This window comes from Lemur catta, chromosome 1 (assembly GCF_020740605.2).
Source record: "Lemur catta isolate mLemCat1 chromosome 1, mLemCat1.pri, whole genome shotgun sequence".
NCBI classification, from domain to species: domain Eukaryota; kingdom Metazoa; phylum Chordata; class Mammalia; order Primates; family Lemuridae; genus Lemur; species Lemur catta.
The window spans coordinates 198,774,732-198,797,871 of NC_059128.1; the positions used below are offsets into that span (position 1 = coordinate 198,774,732).

The 23,140-nt window shown below is 37.7% G+C and overlaps 1 protein-coding gene across 2 annotated transcripts in view; it reads left to right on the forward strand.

The window, feature by feature from the left end:
• Nucleotides 1-21,211, forward strand: part of TMEM212 (transmembrane protein 212) — a 70,010-nt gene extending 48,799 nt beyond the window's left edge. Inside the window, exons 4-5 of one of the 2 annotated variants that reach the window (XR_006732624.1) lie at nucleotides 10,427-10,526; nucleotides 20,560-21,211. Coding sequence is in view for 1 of the 2 variants with exons in the window: in XM_045539667.1 (XP_045395623.1) it covers nucleotides 10,427-10,471 (45 nt within the window). In the remaining variant the exon portion in view is untranslated. The remainder of the gene's footprint in view (nucleotides 1-10,426; nucleotides 10,527-20,559) is intronic. The other variant, XM_045539667.1, reaches the window with a different exon arrangement.
• The last annotated feature ends 1,929 nt before the right edge of the window (nucleotides 21,212-23,140 follow it).

The window sequence follows — 23,140 nt, forward strand, 5'->3', positions numbered from 1 at the left end:
ATTTCATAGAGAAGAATTATTGTGGCTTAGCATGCTAAGGCTAGAAGCTTCAGTCAGGTGACACTCTGGGTTTACAGGGAATTGAAGGCAAGTTGGAACATAGTTCATCCAATGTCAATAAGGTATAAGAGATACACCTTGATATGGGACTTGGGGGGAGATGCCAAGAAATTGCAGACGTGGGGATTTGTCACAATGGTAGCGAGACAAACATTGCAGGCAAATGGGGAAGGTGAGAGGGTACCTAGAAAGGGATTTTCTAATCCAAGGGCTATTGTTTAGGTTGGAGAAATTTCTCTTACATTAAACGGACTACTTGGACCATAAGTATTTGGGAGGGATAGTCAGAATAATAGAATTTTCAAACTGACAGGAATGTGAGATACTCATAAACTGAGCTTAAATTCCTCCAGGGGCTTCCCATTGTTCTTAAGACGAAACCTGTGGCCTGGCCTTCCTTCCGCGCCTCCCTCTGCACCATCTCTTCCGCGGCCCTCCCTGCACCACAGCCCCGCCCGCCAGTCCTGTGCTCACCTGTCCTGCCAGGCTGGGGCCTTTGGCCGTCATGCCACCAGCCTGAAGCCTCTTTCTTCACCACTCACTGGACTCACCATCATTTGTAATTATTTAATCGAGTTGCTTGTTTTCCGTGTACTTCCACTATACAGTGAGCATCATGATGTCAAAGATCACGTCTCTCTTGTTCTCCATTCTGCCATCGGCATTTACCGTAATACCTGGCCTCTGGTAGGTGCTACGCAAATATTTGTTTAACAAAAAAATACAAATGAAGTCACTGAGGACAAAACAGGTAAAGTAATTTCCTCAAACTCTTCCGAATCATAAGTAGTGGAACTGGATAAAGAGCTCAAGTTTCCTGAGAATCCTGATTTCTAAAGATAGTTAGAATATTCTCAGGTAAGAGTTTTCACTGATACTGATGCAGGAATTGTGTTTGCAGTTGGCATTTATGCCTTTGGAGAGAAGGTTTGAGGATGAGACTAGGGAAGCCAACTGCCCTCCTGGTGTCAGGAGAGTGAGCTGGTTGTGTATATTGTCATCATTTCTCCTTGGCCATGTCCCACCACCTCCCAAGCCCTCTTCAGAGTTTGCCTCCTGCCTCTTTTTGTCCAGAGCTGCTACTCAAATCCTGTGGTCATTAGTCCTCACTCCCTGGGTTTTCTTCTTTTCTTATTGGTAGCACATGCTCCGTTCTGCCCTTTGGAATATCCTATCTATGCACCAGGACAATTGTTTTGGGGTAGAGTTGCAGCTTTCAATTTCCAGAACTTATCTGGGGGAGGAGTAGGGAGAAGCAAGACAGAGGGAGGGGGCAAGGTGGTTGAATAGCATTTTGTTGTCAGCCCAGGCATGAAGCCAGCCGTTTATTAGATGTTAGCTCAGCTCTGCCTGTGTTAGGAAGAGAGGGATACTTTATTTATTTACTTTTTTGTTAATATTTTAAAAGGAAATCTCAATCCTGGTTTTGTAATTCCCCAGAGAATCTTCAGTAGCACAAAGGGTGTTATAAAATTCTAAACTCTCAAGAAGTAAAACCACTTAAACTAATAAACATGTCACATAATACTTTGCGGGGCCTAGGGAAGGATAATATCATGAAATCAAGCAATGATTAGCTTTTAAAACTCCCAAAAGGACAGTCATCACAGGCTAAGTAATTTGTTGTTGGCATTAGTTTTGTTTTGTTTTTTTTAACCTCATCTTTTCTCCATAATCATCCTGTTTATGCTCATAAATGCTTTTGCAGGCAATAATAATACTAATAATAGCTACCTTTTACTGAATACCTACTATATGCTAGGAACTTTTACATTGTCTCTAATCCTCACAATAACCTTAAAAGCTAGCTATGGCTATTGATATTTCAAATGAGAAAATTAACATTTGGAGAAGTTAAGTAAATTACTCTAGATCACATGACAACTAAGGCCTGTCAGACAATTCAGTCCTGTACCTAACTTCTTCTGCCCTAGGGTGGCTGAGGACGGGGCTTTAGTCCTTCTCCCAACACCAACATCTATTGGTCCAAATATACAATCTAAGGAAAAGAATGTAGTGTTTGCTATGCAAACCCTGCCTCAGAATAATTCACTTGATCTCCTCACCCCTCTTCCAACACATTTGCCATCTCTCAGTTCATTCTGTGTAGAAATTCTAGAAATGGCAGTGCTTTGCATTATGGCATGTTACATACAACAAAATAAAGTGTCATGTAAGTTTAAACAACCATCGGATCAGAGTCCAGCTTACTAGACATTATATTAGGGCCAGCAAACTAAATTTTTTAAAATAACAAACTGAGTCTTTTTACTTATTTTCCCCAGCTCTACTGAGGATGCTCTTATTTGATGTTATCTACCCAATTACTGCATTAAGACATGGGATACATATTGACCTTTCGGAAAGCAGGGAGAGCTTTTGGGAAGCCCACAACTGTAGAACTGCTTTGTTCAATGTAAACAAGGACAGAAACTCAAATAAATGTACCTAATTTATGTTTATGTTTCTAAAGTCCCATTGCTACTAGCAATAACAAGAAGCTGCTGAGGACCCTGAAGTCACCTTGATCCAGAGCCCCTCCGTAGGAGCCCAGCGCCTTCATAGCAGCTTTAACAGCTCCTCACAACCAAACAACACAACAAATCCCAGGCCCTCATAGAATTTAGGCCATATATTATTAGGCAAGTGTTAAAATTCATAATTTTAAAGACTAAGTAATATTATTTTGTGATGCTTATAGTCAAAAAAGCAGAAAGCAAATTTTTATCTATACTATCATGTCAGCAAAATATTTCTGAAATATTAGCAGCTTTCTCCAGTATTTCTTTTTCTGCTTTTACCCTTCCCTCCATTCAAACACCAGATGAGACCTTCTTCATCTCAGGAAGAAGTGAGGATAGCATCAAGCACAGAAAAATTCTTTTCAGATTTCTGAGTTTTTAGAGTCTAGTCCCTTAGGAGAACAGAAAGGACCCAGACTAGGAAAAGATTGGAAAGGGAGAGTTGGGGAAGCAAAGGGGGCAGTGATGCTGTTGGGTACCAGAGAGATGGGCTGAGCTCCAGAGGGGAGGCCAGCCCCTGAGGAGAAACGTGGCATGGTAAGCGGGTGGGAGCCCTACGGAGTTCCCCAGCCCTGGCATGCGGTAGGAGTGGAACAGTGACCCCCCCAACCCAAAAATGGCACAGAGGAGGCCCTGAAAGCAGATGGGGTCATCACGTGGGTGGAAATAAGAGGGAGTGGCTGGCATTAAATAAACAGTGCTCAAGGAACAATCTGGATGAATGAAGGACATCTCAGTAGATGCCAGCATAGCTGGATGACATTGAGGATTTCATGCCACTCTGGGAAAACAGGGATGGTGTGGCAAATTGACTGCAATTACTTTCCCACCATGCCCAGAAAAATGGAGTCTGAAACAGAAATCAATATATAGGGTCAAAATATAAAAGAGTAAAGAAAGGAAGTACTTTGCTCTTCTGCATTTAAGGACTAAATTTCATACCTGTGAGAAAAACAATAGGTAAGATCTGTGAAGTGACATAAAAAAATGAAGAAAACTTGTCTTAATTTTTTTGAATCTCCACTTCTTTGTCTTCAAGAGGGGAATAATAAAAATGCTATAATCCAGAATTAGCACGCACATAAAGAAATAATAAATTACTACCAAAACTATTAAAGTAATTATTTGTTGGGATCATTGGGTTGTAAATTTTTCTTTTCTTTCATTTTTATTTCCCATGTTTATGGAGTTTTTGTTGGTGTTCTTTTGTTTTAAGAAATAAAGGGGAAGAGAAAGAGCAGACAGAAAAAAGGAAGGAAAGAAAAAAAATAGTAAGAAAAAAAGGGCTTTTAAGTAATATTGTATAGCTAGAACATGAGACCAATGATAAAAGATGAACTTGGACATGTGAATGGGGAGAAATTAGAAGGTTTGAAATCTCAGACTCAGAAATTTGGACTGTATCCTATAATCAATGAAGGGCTACAAAAGGTTTTAAATATGGGAGTTACCTGGTCAAATCTATGTTTAAAAACAACACTGTGGTAGTTGGTTTGGGGTAGGGTTCTTAAGAACAAAGGCAGGAAAATGAATTCCTAGCCTATTACAATAATCTAGACATGAATTCACGGGGACACTCCTGCAGTGGCAGCAGGGTCGGGGAAGTGGGAGTGGATGAAAGAGCTATTTAGGAGGTAGCACTTTAGGTTTTGAGGGGCAAAAAAATCGTCGCTGAGAATATCCCTGAAATAGGGAAACTTCAACCTCATCTTGAAGTTACTGGGTCTTTTAATAAGAGACTGTACAGCTTGGGTGTCATTTTGAAACTGGACAGAACTGAAGACTGCTAATGGCTGTTGGCCACTTAGCAGCCACGACTTCAGCCACAACTTACCAACTTCAGACTACAGCTAAGACATTCTCTCCTGGGGCTCTGGGCCTCCTGCTCCCTCTACCCTAAGCCACCTGACCGATGATAGGAAACACCTCCAGCCAGAGCAAAAATAAAGCACTAAACCTTCCCGATCCTCACCAGGAGGACACTCTCGACTAGGAAGGGAAGAGCTCAGTCCAGAGCTTCTGACTCCAGTTGGCTGAGATTCATCTCCTTGCACCACACTCTGACCCCATGGAGTGTGTTTCTCCCCTAGGATAGCTGCAAAGATCTTCCCTTTCTGCCCCACAACAAGCAGAAACAAGGCCAGTGTGTTCAAACCAGTGTTTACTGAAGGCTTAGGGATTACAAAAAGTAAATAGATCTGGAGAGCAGCATGAATCCCAGTAATTCTTAAGACACAGCTCACTCTCTGAGGTTCGCTTGGCCCATCTCATCCTCATGGGCCCGAGAAGGAAGTGAGCACTCTCCATCTCTTTTCTCCATGTGCTGCCATGGCTTTCTTTCACCTGTCGGAAGCTGCCCCTAACCCCCCGCCACGGCCGCCACCCCCGCCACCCTCGAGTCACAGTATTCCACGTAAGTGATTTGTATTCAGGGTTTGCTTTGTTCCTAGCTGTTCTCTATTCCCAGGAATCCTGGGGAAAAAATAGTTGTATTATTTTTATAGATTTGAAGTAACAAAACAACCTGAAAGAAGGTTTAAAAATTAAGAAAAAATTTTAAAAATTGCTCATACCTTTTAAAAGCCTTCAGATCACAACTATGAAGTGTTTTTGCATATTCTTTTAGTTTTTATGTTCATATTTTATATAGTTTAAATGATACTGTATATACCTACACCCTCTTTTTGTTATACTTATTATATTACAGTCATTTTTTCATGGTGATTTTTACAGTCTTTTTTTTTACCTTTTTTGATGATTCCTAAAGTGCCATAATTATGCTACCATTTTTATGGTTTGAGCTATTAGACTTCTTCCATTTTAAAATTATTTTTTAAGTTCATGTATTTCTGATTCTATAATTAAAACATACTATTTATGGAAAATTTGAAATAAAAGAAAAATAATAAAAAAATCACTTATGTGGTGCGTGAAATTGCAATATACATACGTACGAGTTTGATTTCTACTTTTTCTCACGGCCTTAGACAGTTACTCCAGAAAAGGAGCTCTAAGGCTATTGCAGGTCATCGGATCCTGCAGAGGTTCTCTTCCCAGCTCAATGTCCCCACCCCAGTGCAGATCCAGATCTGAGTTTCCAGCTGGGGCTGCTGCTGCCCACAACACCCTGAGGCAGCCCTGCTCCTCCCAGCCACCAGCTCCGCCAGGCCTCAGCTCTCTTTCCCCCATTTTCTTTTTTTTTAAATTACTTTATCAAATTGACATATAATAATTGTACATATTTTTGGGGTACAGAGTGATATTTTGATACCTGTATACAATGCATAATGATCAAATCAGGGTGATTAGCATATCCATCACCTCAAACATCTATCATTTCTTCATGTTAGTAACATTCAAAACTCTCTCTTCCCACTATTTGAAAATATATAATAAATTTTTGTTAACTATAGATCCTCTACAATGCTATAGAACACTAGAACTTGGTCCTCCTGTCTAACTGTAATTTTGTACTATTTAGCCAATGTCTCCCTATCTCCACTACTCACTGCACTTCCCAGCCTCTAATTAACACCATTCTACTCTCTACTTCTATGAGATCAACTTTTTTAGCTTTCACGAAAGAGTGAGAACATGCAACATTTATCTTTCTGTGCCTGGCTTATTTCGCTCACCACAATGTCCTCCAGGCTCATCCATGCTGCCACAAATGACAGGATTTTATTTTTTCTTATGTATGGCTGAATAGTATGTCACTGTGTATATACAGCACATTTCCTTTATCCATTCATCTGTTGATTGACACTTCAATTTTTTCCACATCTCGACTATTGTGAATTGCAATAAACATGGGGGTGCAGATAGCTCTTCAACATACTTACTGCTTTCATTTGGACATACACCCAGTAGTGGGACTACTGGGTCATATGGTAGCTCTAGTTTTGTTTTTTTGAGGAACCTCCATATTGTTCTCCATAATGGCTGTACTATTGTAATTTATCACCCATTTTTCTTTCTTTCTTTGGAAGAAAGAGGTTCTTCTAGACTTCCACCCCTCTTGTAGGACCAACAGAATCTCCCATAGTGTGTCTCCTCCAGAACTAGTTGTTCTGCATTGAGAACATGCCTTGGAGCTCCCAGTCTGCAGCACCCATCATCCCTAAAGCAGGAATTGGCAGCAAATATTTTTGAAGCACAGAGAACAGAACATTTCTACATTATTTTTCACATCGCTGAGTGTTTTATAATTGCTTTACTCAGCAAGCCTGGGAAGTACGTAAGTAGTCATCAGTTTTACAGATGTGGGAATTAAGGTTCAGGAAGGTTAAATGACTTGCCTTAAATAGTCACAAAATTGTCATCAGAAACTCAAATGAGGACTCTCTTTTCTATTAAAATTACACTCTCCTTGGGATAAAGATAAACGATACAGTAATGCAGGAAGTACACTAATAAGGGGGTGAGGTGGAGCAGAGAGAAGGAGGTGAATGGAGAGGGGAAGAGCACAGAGACACCCAACAGAAGTCAAAGGTTGCAGGGAAAAAATAATTTTGTAGCTCTAATGGCTTAAAAATGCCTATCATGTGTATGTTTATGGGGGGCATGGTGGTTCCTGATTTGATCCCCATGTTTTCCAAGTGGCTCACCTCCATTCTTGTAAGAGCAGGATGAAGGCTTCTCTCCTACCCCAACTCTTCAAAGGTTGTCTTAAGTGGTACTTTTGGAAACACAGAGTTTGAGCCTCACGTCAGATTAATATCACTGCACACTGCAGCCTGCGCCTTTGCTGTAGTTCTCAATAACTCCCCCAGGCCATGCCATGGGCTTCTGCTTACGCTGGTGCTTGGTACTACCTCAAACACCTAAACAGCTACCTGCTCCCGCCCAAATCATACTGAGACTGCCAAGCTGGCTTCGCGGGAGGGCGTAGGCTGGGAAGGCTGCACCCACCTTCCTTCACCGTCTCCCCGCTTAGTTCCTCATAGCACCTTGACCCCACCATTGAATGTGGGGTGTAACATTCTCTATTCAAGGTTTGAAGTTGATTCGAGGAAATGTCTCTGGAAAGATGCCCATGCAGATGGTATCAGTGATTGCTCCTGGGGAGAGCTGGGTGGCTGGAGGAGGATAGGGGAGAGGAAGGCTTCCTTTCACTGTATACCCTTTGTGTAGCTTTTAAATGTTGTACTAAATGTCTTTATTGCCTGCTGAAAAATAAAAACTAAGACAGAACCATGAATTTTCTATATAATTGTTTCCAGCGTCCAAATGAATAAAGGAAACCTCTTGTAAAGCTCCAGTCATGAGCGTACCTTGGTCCCTGGTCTGGCTTTTTTGTCTTAGGACCAGTTCTCTGTTCCCTCCCTCTCTAGTAAGAGCCACATTCCAGTTCTTCACATGAGACTCTCCATTCCTTTAAAGAAACCCCACCCTCTTCCCACCACAGTGGGATGCCTTGCCCTAGAAATTGTCTCAACCACCATAACAATCCATAGGACACAATAACTGACAGAAATCCAGTTTTCAGAATCCAAATAATTTTATCTAGAATAACAATTACAGAATTGTTATCTAGAATAACAGTAAGCCAGAGTGGCCTCTGAGAATGCAGTTCCCAATATTTTTGAGGTTCCTCTGCCAGGATCAAGTGGAGACATGACTCCTCATTCTCTTTGTGAGCATACTAAGATCTTCTGATCTTGACTACTGGTGCCCTGTGGATAAAACACACGCCCATGTACTTCTGAAGGACAAATAGTTCTTAAAGATTATACTGTCTAAACTAAGTCATGTTAAATGGAACAATCTTCCTAACAGCTCTGACAAGCTACAAAGACTTATCCTGAAATAAACTCTGAAAGCAGACCTTTATGGTACTACCCAGTGTCATTATTCTTTCCTTTTCCCCAACTTCCAGACTACAGCCCAAGGGTTTACAGGTGACAAAGACACTGCCACCACAAGTCCTGCTCAAACAGAAGACCCATTCATCCCTGATCTTTACCCTTTAACTGCACTGAAAAACTGGCAGACACTGAATTCCCAGGTTTATACTTAGGTCAACTTGAATTCTTTAGGCAGGGATTTCTATTGCACCAGTTTTCTCTGTGAGTAGAATGGGGTCTATAGAACATTTATTTACCAGTCTTTCCAACACCCAGCAAAGTCTCTTACCAATGACATTTTCAGATTTTTTATTTGTTTTTATTACTATTTTTATTTTTCCATTTCTTTACATGATATGTAAAGTAAGCTTGGCCTATAATAGAGAATAAGTATGAAAAAGGCAATTGAAATGACCCATAGTCCAGAGGTTAGCATTGCTTGATAAATATATCCTAATTTTTATTTTTCCTATGTCATTTTTAAATATAACTAGGATTCTATTGGATAGGGTATTGTAGGACTGCTTCTTGTGGAGAGAATGTTCCTGAATGCCTTTCACAACACCTAGATGATGCTTGCTTCCACAAAAGCCCTCCACATCCGCTGTTTCACTTTCCAAGGTTGAGTTGCAGCCAACCACGACCGTCCAAAAATATTAAGATATTTTGAGAAAGACCACATTCACGTAACTTTTATTACAATATATTATAATTGTTCTATTTTATTATTAATTATTATTATTAATCTCTTACTGTGTATAATTTATAAATTAAACCTTATCATAACATATTATGTATAGGGTTCAGTACCATCCATGGTTTCAGGCATTTACGGGGGGTCTTGAAATGTATCCCCTGCAGATAAGGAGTGCTACTGTATTTTACTTTCCATAGAATTCACATTCCACAAAATTTTCCCTTTAAAGTGTAAAATTCAGTGGTTTTTAGTATATTCACAAAGTCGTGCAACCATCACTACCATCCAATTTCAGAACACTCTCATTATCCAAAAAGAAACTCCACATGCATTAGCAGTTACTCCCCATCAGCTCTGCCCCAGCCCCTGGTAACCACTAAGCTACTTTCAGTCTATGAATTTGTCTATATTGGATATATTATACAAATGGAATCACACAATATGTGGCCTTTTATGACTGGTTTTTTTCACTTATCATAATGTTTTTGAGGCTCAACCATATTGTAGCTTTATCAGTACTTCCCTCCTTTTTGTAACTGAGTAATATTCTGCTGTGTGGATATGCCATTTCTGTTTGTGCATTCGTCAGCTGATGAACATTTGTGTTGTTTCCAATATTGGGCTATTACAAATAATGCTGCTATAAACCTTTGTGTGTAAGTTTCTGTGTAGACATATGTTTTCATTTGTAGATACCTAAGAGTAGAATTGCTGAATCATATTGTAACTCTATGCTAAATCGTTTAAGGAACTGTCAAACTGTTTTCCAAAGCAGCTGCACCATTTCAAAGTACCACCAGCAGTGTATGAGGGTTTCAATTTCTCCACATCCTTACCAATGCTTGCTATTACCTTTCTTGTTGATTATAAGTATCAAATAGTGGGTGTGAATTGATATCTCACTGTGGGTTTGATTTGCATTTCCCTGATGGGCTGATGATGAACATCTTCACATCTTATTCACCATTTGTCTGTCTTCCTTGGAGAATTATCTATTCTGATGCTATGCTTATTTTTTAAATTAAGTTACTCTTTTTATAGTTGAGTTGTAAGAGTTCTTTATCTATTCTGGATATTCTTATCAGATATATAATTTGCAAATATTTTCTTCCGTTCTGTATGTTGTCTTCTTACTTTCCTGATAATGTCCTTTGAAGCACAAACCTTTGTTTTTATTTTGATGAAGTTCAATTTGCTTATTTTTTTAGTTATTCATATATTTGGCATAATATCTAAGAAACCATTGCCTAATCAAAGGTCAGGAAGATTTATGTCTATGTTTTCTTTTCTTTTTGACACAGGGTCTTGCTATGTTGCCCAGGTTGGGATGCAGTGACTATTCATAGGTGAGCCTGCAGTCTTGGACTCCTGGCCTCAAGTGATCCTCCCTGCTTCAGCCCCGTGAGTAGCTGGGACTACAGGTGCACACCACAATGCCTGGCTTTACATCTATTTTTTCTAAGAATTTTATAGTTTTAGCTCTTACATTTAGGTATTTAATTTATTTTTAGTTAATTTTTGAATATGGTGTGAAATAGGGATCCAACTTCATTCTTTTGCACATGGATTTCTAGTTATACCAGCATCATTTATTGAAAAGACTTTTCATTCCCCATTGAATTATCTTAACACCCTAGTCAAGAATCAATTGATCATAAATGTAAGAGTTTATTTCTGAATCTTCAGTTCTATTCCATTAATCTATATTTCTACCCTTATGCCAATACCACACAGTTTTTCCTGGAAAAAATGAGAGCTGAGAATTTCATAGAGATTGCATTGAATTTGTAGATCAGTTTGGGGATTATTGTCATAACAATATTAAGTTTTCTAATCCAGGAACTTGGGGTGTCTTTCTATGTATTTAGGGTCTTTTAAATTTCTTTCAGTGTTGTTTTATAGTTTTCAGTGTATAACTTCTATACTTTTTTTTGGTTAACTTTATTCCTCAGTATTTTATTGGGTTGGATGCTATTGTAAACAGAATTTTTTAATTCCATTTTCATATTATTTCTTGCCAGTGTATAGAAATACAATTGATTTTGGTATATTGATCTTTCTGTGATATTGATGATCTTGTTTATTAACATTAATAGTTTTATTACAACTCCTTTAAGATTTTCTACATACAAGATCATCTGCAAAGAGAAATGGTTTTACTTCTTTCTTTCCAATCTAAATCCTCTTTTTCTTTCTTTTCCTTGCTTGAGTGCACTGGCTAGAACCTCAAGTGCAATGTTGAATAGAAGTGGCAAGAGCAGATATCCTTGTCTTATTCTGATCTTAGGAAGAAAGTTTTAGTCTTAAATATGATGTTAGTTGTGGGTATTTCATAGATATCTTTTATCAAGTTGAGGACGTTCCCATCCATTCCTACTTTGTTGAGTGTTTTTATTATGAAATGTGTTGAATTTTTGTCAAATGCTTTTGTGCATCTATTGTGATGATTTATGTGGCTTTTGTCCTTTACTGTATTAAAATGGTATATTATATTAATTGATTTTCACGTGATGAGCCAAACTTGCATTCCTGGGATAAAACCTGTTAGTCATGGTGTTTCATCCTTTTATACATTGCTGAATTTGATTTGTTAGCATTTTGTTAGGGATTTTTGCATCTGTATACATAAAGGATATTGATCTTTAGTATTTTTTGCTTGTGAGGACTTTGGCTAGTTTTGGTATAAGGGTAATATCAGCCTCATAGAATTAAGTAGGGAGTATTCCCTTATCCTCCACTTTTTGAAAGGATTTGTGAAGGATTTGTGTTAATTCTTCTTTAAACATTTGGTAGAATTCACCAAGGAAGCCATTTGGGCAGGAGGCTTTTTTTTTTTTTTGGTAGAAAAATTTTAAATTGCTAATTCAATCTCTTTGCTTATTATAAGTCCATTTATATTTTCTATTTCTTCTTGGGTCAATTTTGGTAGTTGTCTTTCTGTGAGTTTGCCAATTTCATCTATGTTATCTAATTTTTTGTCATAAGGACATTTATTGTATTCCTTTATAATCTCTTTTTATTTATGTAAGGTCAATAGTAACGTCCCCTATTTCATTCCTGACTTTAGCATTTGTGTGTTTTCTCTCTTTTTCTCAGCATAAACCCTTGCCTTTTAATAATTACAAAATAATCTGCACTCCCCAGAACTTCACCTCACTCCAATTCCTCTCAGTCTGACTGAGAAGAATCACTGAGGAAGATGTTGCATACAATTTGTTCCTTGACCTTTAATGTGATTTCTTCCACTCTTTTTGGTGCTTCTGCCAAGTGAGGATTTTCAGTCTTGGAAAGCGGCATGGATAATGAGAATGTAATCAGCAAAGGTCGCTTCATGAAAAAGTACTTTTCCATTATGATTGACAAGAAAATTTAGGCATAATATTTATAAATGCAATGTTCTATTTATTTTGAATCCTTATTAATAGATATCAAATTAGTTATTCATTAAAATAATAATCTACCAAGTTGTAAAAATCTGCCATTAGCCACATATCTGTGCTAAAAGTATAAAAACATGAATGAGAAGGATACAAATAGTACAAAAGTCATTTCTAGAGAGGGAGAGAGTGAGAATGTATTGGAGGTAGGACTGTAGTTGTATAGGTAAAGATTTATTGTTGTTGTTGTTTTAAAAAAGAGAGGGAGACAGAAATTTGAAGCAAATGTACCATTACTGTTAACATGTGTTAGCATGTGTAAAATCTGGGTAAGGGGTTCTCAAGTGTAATTTTGATGAACAGATCATGACAGGAAATATTTAAATAAAAGGAACACTATAGTTTTATATGGGGCTATTTAAGTTTAATGCTAAGTTATAATAATGAGCAAGGAAATGAATAGACAAATCACAAAAAGAAATGAAATTGCCCCACCCATGTTACCCTGCTGAACTGAAGGACTTACTCCCTCAGCTTCAGGAATTGCCTTGGTGGAAGAAAGCTGCCTCATCCAAGGGTGTACTTCCTTTACCCAGTTGACCTTCATCCGGTGACTGGCGAATGTGGGGTATAAAATCTGACTCCCCAAGTCACACTTGGAACAATTCTGAAGAGCATCCCAGGTTCGGAGCTCCCTATGGTTTTGTCTTGCTGAGACATTGGTTAAGACTACCCCTCAGCCCAACTTTTTCCTCTGCCCAGTCCTGCTTTTTTCCTTTCCCCCACAAGTATTGACCCTGAGAATTTTCCTGCTTACATATCTCCATCTCAGAATTTGCATTCTGGAGAACTCTATGTGAAACATATATGTATGTACACGACTATAAAAGTCTACTAGTAACAAACAACAGTTTATATTTAAACCAGAAAACATAATTATGATGAGAGTAGGTAGACATTGTGGTGTGGCAGAGCATGCTAGTTTTCTATATAAAGTTCATCTGTCCTTTTTATTTAGCAACGGATCCCGATTTTATTTGAGGCAGCAATGTGCCCTACCAGAAGGCCTTATTTTCTAGCCTCTCTTGTCGTTAGGTGTGGCCACATGACTAAGATATAACCATTGAAATGTCAAAGGGTTGCTGGACCTCAGATAGGATCCTTTCAGATAGTAGGCTAAGATAGTAAATATTCTTCCCCTTTGGTATCCCTGTTCCTCCTTCTTGATGCCTGGAATGAGGATGTAATGGCTAGAGCTCCACCAATCATGTTGTAATCTTGAAGATGGGAGCCATGGTGGAACACACAGGGAAGCTGGATGCTTCATGGGACACCATATCTTCCTGCATTAATACAAGGGCTTTTTGTGTCTTGCATATGAAATGTTGTCAACCTTAGCTATTTCAGCCACTGTTAGTTTTAATTTTCTATTATAAATTGCCAAATCTAATTATAATTTAAACAGATGGGTAATTATATGCTCTGCTGGTAAAACAGAAAGTGAAAAAACTTGGAAAATGGTTAAGCATTTGACTTGTAATCTTCTTATGGAGTAATTGGACTTCTAGGGACAAATTCTAAGAAAACTAAACAAATACATACGTGTGTGTGTGTGTGTGTGTGTGTGTGTATGTGAAGTTTTAAGAACAAAGACGTGTACATCATGAAAAAATTGAAACTACCTAACCATGCAACATAACAGAATGGGTAATAAAACATGACATAGCCACTGAATCAAAAAATTAAAGAGACTAGGAATATTTTATATTAAAAAGTATTTTGTGGTAACAATTAAAACAACATAGAGGTTTATAAAATAAAAGCAAAACTCTCCTTCTCCTACTCTAGATCCACACTCTTATTTCCAATCCAGTGTGTATCTTTCCATAATTTTTCCTTTGTCTATATAAAAACATACAGATATGTATTCATATATAAAAAGACTTTTAAAATTGGATCATAATACATATATAATAAAAATTATCAATAGCATGGAGAAATGCTCATATTACAATAAACTTTTACAAGTAACATAAAATGTAATATATTACAGAAATATCTCAATTATGTTTCAAAAGTACTTAGAAAAAAGACTAGAGTGAAATATATAATAAACAAATATGTAAATAAATGAATATTAAATGCTCATTGCCAATATTAATGAATAATATTTACTGCTAATAATAAATATTTTCTCCTAGGATTAACACAGAGTTCTTTTCACAATCCACATAAGGCTGAAAGTAGAAAACATTTTGCTACATTTCAAGGGAAATATTGGAGGCTGAGGGCACATATTTGAACCACCTGTCTCCTAGTTCCATCCAAAATGACCTAGAAAATTTTAAAATATGTAAAACCCTAAATCAGTACTGGAAGCTAGGGAAGGAAACTATACAAATGCCAGAAACTTCAAAGAATTTCTTTTAAATCCTGTGCAGTTGGGACAAGATTAAAGGACATCCAGGGCCAATTTGCCATCACCAAAGGAGCAGCTTGACCTGGAGGGATGGGCGTACAGGCTGACAGCAGGATCCCATCAGTGATTCTCTTGGCTCTTGAAAATTGTGAAAATTTGACAGTATTAGAGTTGGCAAGTGGTGGTAAATATTTCAAGCAGAAAGCACATGCAAGGTGGCAATAGCTATGGTATTGGATGTTTTCCAAAAACTTTGGAGATTTTCATGGTCTCTGTGGAGCTGGGCATGAAGACAAGTCTTAAGTGGCTACCCCCCATAGCAGGCTGTCACTGACAGCAGTATTTCTCAGTGATGCAGTGGGCGCCTGGCTAGAGACCTCTGCCTGGGAGCTAGGGTCAGGGCAGCTACATAACACTGGCAATGAGCTTGGGGGACCTACAGAGGCCCTAGAGAGGAAGCCCACCATAAAATCTGTCAAATAGCACAGCACTTTTGCCAAATATAAAAAAGGAAGCCTATAAAGATGAAGTCAAGATAACTGTATTTTTAAAAAATTGACCACTCCTTACATAATACATAAGAATTAATTTGAGATTGATCAGAGGCATAAATGTGAAAAGTTAACCAATAAGGCTTCTAGAGGAAAATATAGTGTCTTCATGACCTTTGGGCAAAATTTCTTAAATAGGACACCAAAAACACTCAACACATAAAATGATTGAAATAAATGATTGAAAAGATGGAACTTTATTTAGGTTTATCAAAAGATAGTATGAAGAGGGTGACAAGGCAAACCACAGACTAGGATAAGATATTTGCAATAGATGTAACTGACAAAGGACTCATATTCAGACTTTATAAAGAAATACTACCAATAAATAAGAATATAACAAAAAAACCAATTAAAATAGGTAAAAAAAAAGTCAACAGACACTTTACAAAAGTGAACAGCTAGATGACTAATAAGCATATGAACATTATCAGTCACGGAAAGACAAATAGTTGACCGTATTAATTGTTGGCAAAGATGGAGAACAACTGGAACTCTAATAAATTGTTGGTAAGAGTGTAAACAGGTTAAAAAATTTCCAAAAAATGTTTGATGGTGTCTACTAAAACTAAACATATGTGCAACCTAGGATCCAGAATTTCATTTTCAGGTATATACCGTACAGAAATGAGTGTTTAAATCTACCAGAATACATGTGCAAGTATGGTCACAGCAGCTTTATTTATGAAGCCAAACATTTATAGTAAGACAAGTATATAATTTTTAGAATATCTACTTCCACATGACAAAGAGCAAACTATGTGCAAAAACATGCATGAATCTCAGCAACATAATGTTGAACAAAAGAAACCAGACTGAAAAGAATAGGACAAATGTTACATCCTCTAAGAAGCAGATGCCAATATTGAACTCGAAGTGCAAAAGATTAGCTGGAAATAGAAGTGGGCAGGGGCCAGGCACAGTGGCTCAAAACTGTAATCGTAGAACTCTGGGAGGCCAAGGCAGGAGGGTTGCTTGAGCTTAGTAATTCAAGACCAGCCTGAGCAAGAGTGAGACCCCATCTCTACTAAAAATAGAAAAATTAGCCAGGTGTTGTGACTTGTGCCAGTAGTCCCAGCTACTCAGGAGGCTGAGGTAGGACGATGGCTTGAGCCCAGGAGTTCAAGGTTGCAGTGAGCTATGATGATGGCATTGCACTCTAGCCTGGACAACAGAGTGACACTCCATCGAAGAAAGAGAGAAAGAAGGAAAGAAATGAAGGAAAGAAGGAAGGAAAGAAGAAGGAAAGAAAGGGAAGAAGGAAGGCAGGAAGGGAGGGAGAGAGAGAAAAATGTGCAGAGAAAATTTTCAAGCCTGACATTTGGAGGGTGAAGGATGGAAAATTGAACAGAAAAAGCCCCAATCTTTAGTGTGGCTCTGAGAAAGTCTTGGCCAGTCCAATGAGGAGCTTCAACACGAAGTTAACCCATAAAGGAGTCTGTCACTGGCCAGAAATGGCAAGCCCTTATACCACCACCAAGTTTAATCATTGCTGCTATGCAGCAAGTACATGATCTTGCTCAAAAGCCAGGCAGATCCTGAAGCACATGCATCTGGAGACTGTCAGTCAACTGCACTCCTCGTGGTAGGTTCTCTCTTGAAGGAGATTAGAACAATAAACTTCCATGGTTGTCACAGGTATATCCCATATGATTGCTCCTACAAGAAATCTAAAGCCATCACATCAAATCTGCAGTGACAGAAGTCAGAAGAACAAGGAGGTTTGACTGGCAAGGGGCAGGAAGGAAGTCTGCTGAGCTGCAGGAAGGGTTTTATTTCTATATCCGTATGGTAGTACGTGAATATGTACATATTTAAAAATTCAATAAACTATACATCTAAGTTATACAGTTTGTGACATCTAAGTTATACTTTTACTAAAAAGGGGTGAAGGAGTAAAAAGAGATGAAGTTGCCTTTCCAGGATGACACTTGGCCCTGACTCCCTGGGGTTGTTGGATTAAGAAACTAATCACACGCCTCCTTTTCAGATTTAAGAGGTTTCTAAAAGTATTCCCAAGAAAGGGTGAAGAGGTTTTTAGAATGTCTTCTCACCTGGTTTGCGGTGGGAAATTACCAGAACAAATTCTTATCGCTTAATTATAAGTAAATAAAAAACTATCATATCAGGTAGGACTAGCTTTAGCTGTAATAGAAAATCCAAAATAATAATAACTTAAATAAGATGAAACTTATTTCACTATCACTTCAAAGAAGTCGAGAAGCAAGCAGTCCAGGGCTGCAATGGTGCTCAATGGGGTCCAGGGCCTGGAATCCTTCAATCCTACTATTCTGCCATCCTTGGCACATGGTTTCTACCCTACTTTCCAGGAGGGCTAATTGAGCTATTGTCATTACATCTGAATTCCAGTTATAAGAAAAGATAATGAAGGGGCTTTCCCCCTTCCATTTGAAGACACACCTCAGAAGTTGCACATAGCACTTCCACGTGTATCCGCTTGGCTGAGACTCAGTTTTATGAGCATGCCTAGCTACAAGTGAGGCTCGACCACACAGTTGTTATTCCAGGTTCTAGGTGCCAAGCTAAAAAACAGATTTCTACTACTAGGGACAAAAAATGGGTATTCAGGGACAATTAGCAGATTCTACCTACCATAACCTCACAGAAGAACTTGTAGTATGAAGGAAAGAAAACATAACTTGCAAAAAGTAGAGGAAGATCATACTATAGAAACCAATTTACTTCAGGAACAGAAATATTTTCAGATGCTTCTGTATTGTGCTCTTAATTTTAAAAAATACATTCATTCTCCGAAACAAATGACAAAAAGATAAATTGATTAGTAACAGAGTTGAGGAGGGAGTTATCTGAAAAATAGAATTAAAAGGGGAGCCCAGTGACTAAAGAAAGAACATTTTGCAATTAATTATGCAATTGTGAGATTGTGTACTGGACTAGAAGCAGTAGAGAGCAGAATCAACAAGGTAGAAAACAAAATCATCAATATGGTTAACAAGCTTGCTGAGTTTTCCTATAGTGAATAATAAAGCGGAAACAGATAAGACAGATGCCATTGGAGAGATCTGTGAGGTATAACACTCAGTGAGGATCCCTCTTTTGGGTAACGGTGGTCTGGAAGAAAAGACCTGAATAAATGGAAGTGGAGTAATATCTAAGACAGCAAACAAAGAAAACATGCACTGATGTTATATTTTAATCTGCAGATCAAAATAGCTTAGATACCAGGGAAAAAATAAATGAAATGAAATCTGCATCAAGACGTACCCTAATGAAAGTCTGAATTTCAAGGTAAAAGAAAGCCTCCTGTAAAAACTCAGACAGAAAAATATATATACATATTATTTATCTACAAAGAAAGGAAAATGATTTTGTCTCAGACTTCTTCCTTGCTATACGAGAACCATAAACATAATGGAGCAACACCTATGGAGTGAAGAAGGTAAGTGGGCAGAAGAATACATCTCCTCATGGACTTAACAGGACCCAGGTTTGAGGGTTGTGCACTTGTTTTGAAAAATAGTAGTGCCCCCACTCTTAATAGAATCATTGCATCTTAAATTTCTTGATAGTCATTGCCAATTATAATAAATTTCAAAGTAAAAGCTTAGAAGATGGGGGTATGTGGGTACTTGTTAGAAAATCCAAATGATTTCCTCCAGCTATTATACAGTCAATTATACCTACAGGGCAAGAAGGAGTGACTGGGAAGTAGGAGGCAGACACCCCGCCAGGACACGACTAAAACCTTTTTTACCTTAGAGGGGTTTCAGCAAACCATGCCCAAAACAGTGGCAATAACACCTTTCCATGTGGACTTGGAAGATGTAAGCAGGAAAACACACCCAATTTCTGAGCCAATCTCTCTCAGCTGCTGTTTGATTATAAGTCAATATCAAGCAAGGCTAGAAGTTCATTTAGACCATGAGTCTATCACAGGGTTCATGGGTCTTTACATAGAGATGGCAAAGTTTTGAAGGGTTTGTCTGTGAAGTTACATGCAAATTTTATGATGCAGCCATTTTTCTGGGAATAGGACCCAACTTTAATCAAATTCTCAAAAGGATCTATGACCCAGAAAAGACCCAGAACTAACATTGACTGCTTTGTAAACACTCAAACTGAGAACACGTTAAAGAAAAAATTATTCATGGCACTTCCTAAAGAACAATAAAGAAGTATCTATTCTTTAGATATAGTAGGGGGGCTACTACAATGGGGTTTTGTAATAGGAAAAAGATATCAGGGTTGACTCGAAATACAAGGAAAAGTGGGAATTGATAGCCAAAGAGCAGTGTGGGGGTTGGTGGATAGAAAATTATTAAAAGGGATAAGAGGGATTCTGGTTAAACCAACATAGATTCTTGCTAAAGGCAAACCAAAGTGATCGGATATTACCTGAGGGGTGGTGGAGAATGAGGAACTCAGATCTTGAAGGTGATCAGGTATTAAAGGTAGAGGATTCTTGCTAAACTGACTTAAAAGAGTTCGTGCTAAAACTGGACAATGCAAAGATGAACATGGAAGCCCAAAAGTCAAGGCCTAGTTGAGAAGACAGCTTAAAGAAATTTGACAAAAGTTTGGTCAAGGAGAGACTCTTCGTTGAACACAAATAAACCTGCAGTTAGATGCAGAAGACAACCTGAAGAGACAATGGAAATGTATTCTGATAGTAACAAGAAGAAATTTTAGGGAATTTATCATTCAATGAAAGTTTGTATTTATAAAACTAGAGAAAGCATTCACAAAAAAAAAAACCTGAAATAAACAATATTGTAAGAAAAACAGAACTGCAGAATTATAAACATTGTCAAAGGCAATAGACAGATGGCAGATTAAATACTATAGAAAATAAAATTAGCAAATAAGAATATAAATAAGAAATTCACACAGACATGACAAGGACAAAGTAATAAAATTATGAGAGAAAATAAGGGAAATATGAGGGAGAGATTCAGGAAATCCAATGCTACAGACTGAATGTGTCTCCCCAAATTCATATATTGAAACCTAACTCCCAGGGTGATAGTATTAGGAGATGGAGACTTTGGTAGGTGATTAGGTCATGAAGGCAGAGCCCTAATAAGATTGGTGTTTTCATAAAACAGGACCCAGAGAGATGCCTTGCCCCTTCATCATGTGAGGACACAGTGAGAAGAAATCTGTGAACAAGGAAACAGCCCCTCACCAGACATGGAATCTGTGGGTGCCTTGATCTTGGACTTCCAGCCTCCTAACTGTCAGAAATAAATTTTTGTTGTGTATAAGCCACCCAGTTTATGGTATTTTGTTATAGCAGACCAAACAGACTAAGACATCCAATCAAGATGTTCTAAGGATCCAAGAAAGAAAAACTAGAAAGGATATGGTGAAAGCAATATTCAAAGGAATAACAGAGGGAAATTGCTGAATTTATAGAATTAAGATTACCTGGCAGAAATAATAAACAGATATAGGGACATAAACATATCCTGTTGAATGTTTCAAGATTTAAGGACAAAAAAACGTTTTATAAGCATCCAGGCAGAAGAAAACAGTTTGCATCTTAAGCCATGGTTCACAGCCCTGACTCTACATCAAAGGCATTGGGCAAGTCTTTTTTTAAAAAGCAGTGTCTGGGCCCCATCCTTACAGATTCTGATTTAATTATTCTAGGGCATAGTCTGAGCATTGACATTTCTAAAAAATGTCCCCCAGTAATTAAATGGGCAGGCAGAGTTGAGAACCACCGTCCCAAAGAAAGAAAAAGGATAGATTTCTCCTCCAGACAACTAAATAGCAGCAGTAAATGGAGACTGGCTTCCACGCTGGAGAGGAAAAAGTTAGGTACTTAGCCCAGTGTGTGACCATGCCTGTAGTCCCAGCTACTGGAGGTGGGGGCGGTTGGAGGGCTGGAGTGGAGGATCGCTTGAGCCCAGGAGTTGGGATCTGTAGTGCACTACGATCGTGCCTGTGAACAGCCACTGCACTACAGCCTGAGCGAGACTCCATAAAAAAAAAAAAAAAAATTATGTACTTAGTCAAGAGGTTGTTTGTAGGAAAGACTGACATTCTTCTATAAGCCAGTGTTCAGAACGTATCACACTCAAAGTTTAGTGACACAATCCAGCCTACCTAGGAGCCGATCAAGATAAAAAACTCAAGAATGAGGGCATTATAACATAAAGAGGTATTAGGAAGCAATAGAAACTAGTTAAACCTACAGTAAAGTCTTGAGAATTATCATTAGTATGGATACAAAACAAAATAAATTTCAAAAATAAGTCTTGAAAGAAAAGTCAATAATGTAAAATAATAATAATTTAGGTCTAAGTCTTATATCAATCAAAATTGTGAAGTAGGAAGAGACAGTATGAACAATAAAAGCCTGCAAGATTTCTCATTATACACAGATGTTAATTAATAGATACAGTTACATTCCTGACCTTGATAAACAGAGATAAAAGTATTTCAAAGTGCTTTTAATAACAAAAAGATAATAACTGATAGAAAAATTGTAATTATATCTTCCAAACTGCTAGAGAAAAAAGAGCTGAGAAAATATGGTCACAAAGAAATGTTGAATGCCTGAGCTGATGGATACCCCAATTACCCTGATTTGATTAATTCACATTGTATGCCTGTATCAAAACATCACATGTATCCTATAAAGATATATGACTATTATGTACCCATAATAATTAAAAATAAATTTTTTTAAATTGTAAAATAAAGAAAATATAGTTGATGAAAACATAACATGATATAAAAATTAATTATTATTAATTAAAAATTATTACAATATGATCCTGTTTTATTATGTGTATGTATACAATGTATAGAAAAATACAGAAAGAAAATACCCCCAAAGTATAACAGGTTGGAATTATGGGGTTTGTGGTTTGTTTTCTTATTAATGTGTTTCAACTTTTTCTAAATATTCTACAATGAGAATGCTATTTTTGTAATTCAAAAAATCAATAAATATTAAAATTTTAAATTAATGTTTATCTCCTTTACCTTCTTTGCATTTACATGGTGCTTATTTACTATATAGGATAAAAGTCAAGTATCTTTTTTTTTTTTTTTGAGACAGAGTCTCGCTGTGTTGCCTGGGTTAGAGTACCGTGGCGTCAGCCTAGCTCACAGCAACCTCAAACTCCTGGGCTCAAGCAATCCTCCTGCCTCAGCCTCCCGAGTAGCTGGGACTACAGGCATGTGCCACCATGCCTGGCTAATTTTTTCTATATATTTTTAGTTGTCCATATAATTTCTTTCTATTTTTAGTAGAGACGGGGTCTCACTCTTGCTCAGGCTGGTCTCGAATGCCTGAGTTCAAACGATCCACCTGCCTCGGCCTTCCAGAGTGCTAGGATTACAGGCGTGAGCCACAGCGCCCAGCCAAAAGCCAATTATCTTCATGTGCTAATTTTAGCAATTATAAGATTTTTTAAAATCTGATCCAACATATTTTTAAAGAGTAAACACCTATGGATACTATAAATGTATTTCTATTAATATTTCCTCTAAGTCACTTTTTGGAAGAAACATGTTTATATAAAATCTTGACAAAGATAATAATATTAAAATGTGTTCTGCATTGAGAAGAAATCTATACCATAAGTACATTAGAAGTTATTAAGATTTAGGAGTAAAAAATATGAAACCAGAAGAACTTGGAAAACTGTGCTTGCAACTATACATTCTATA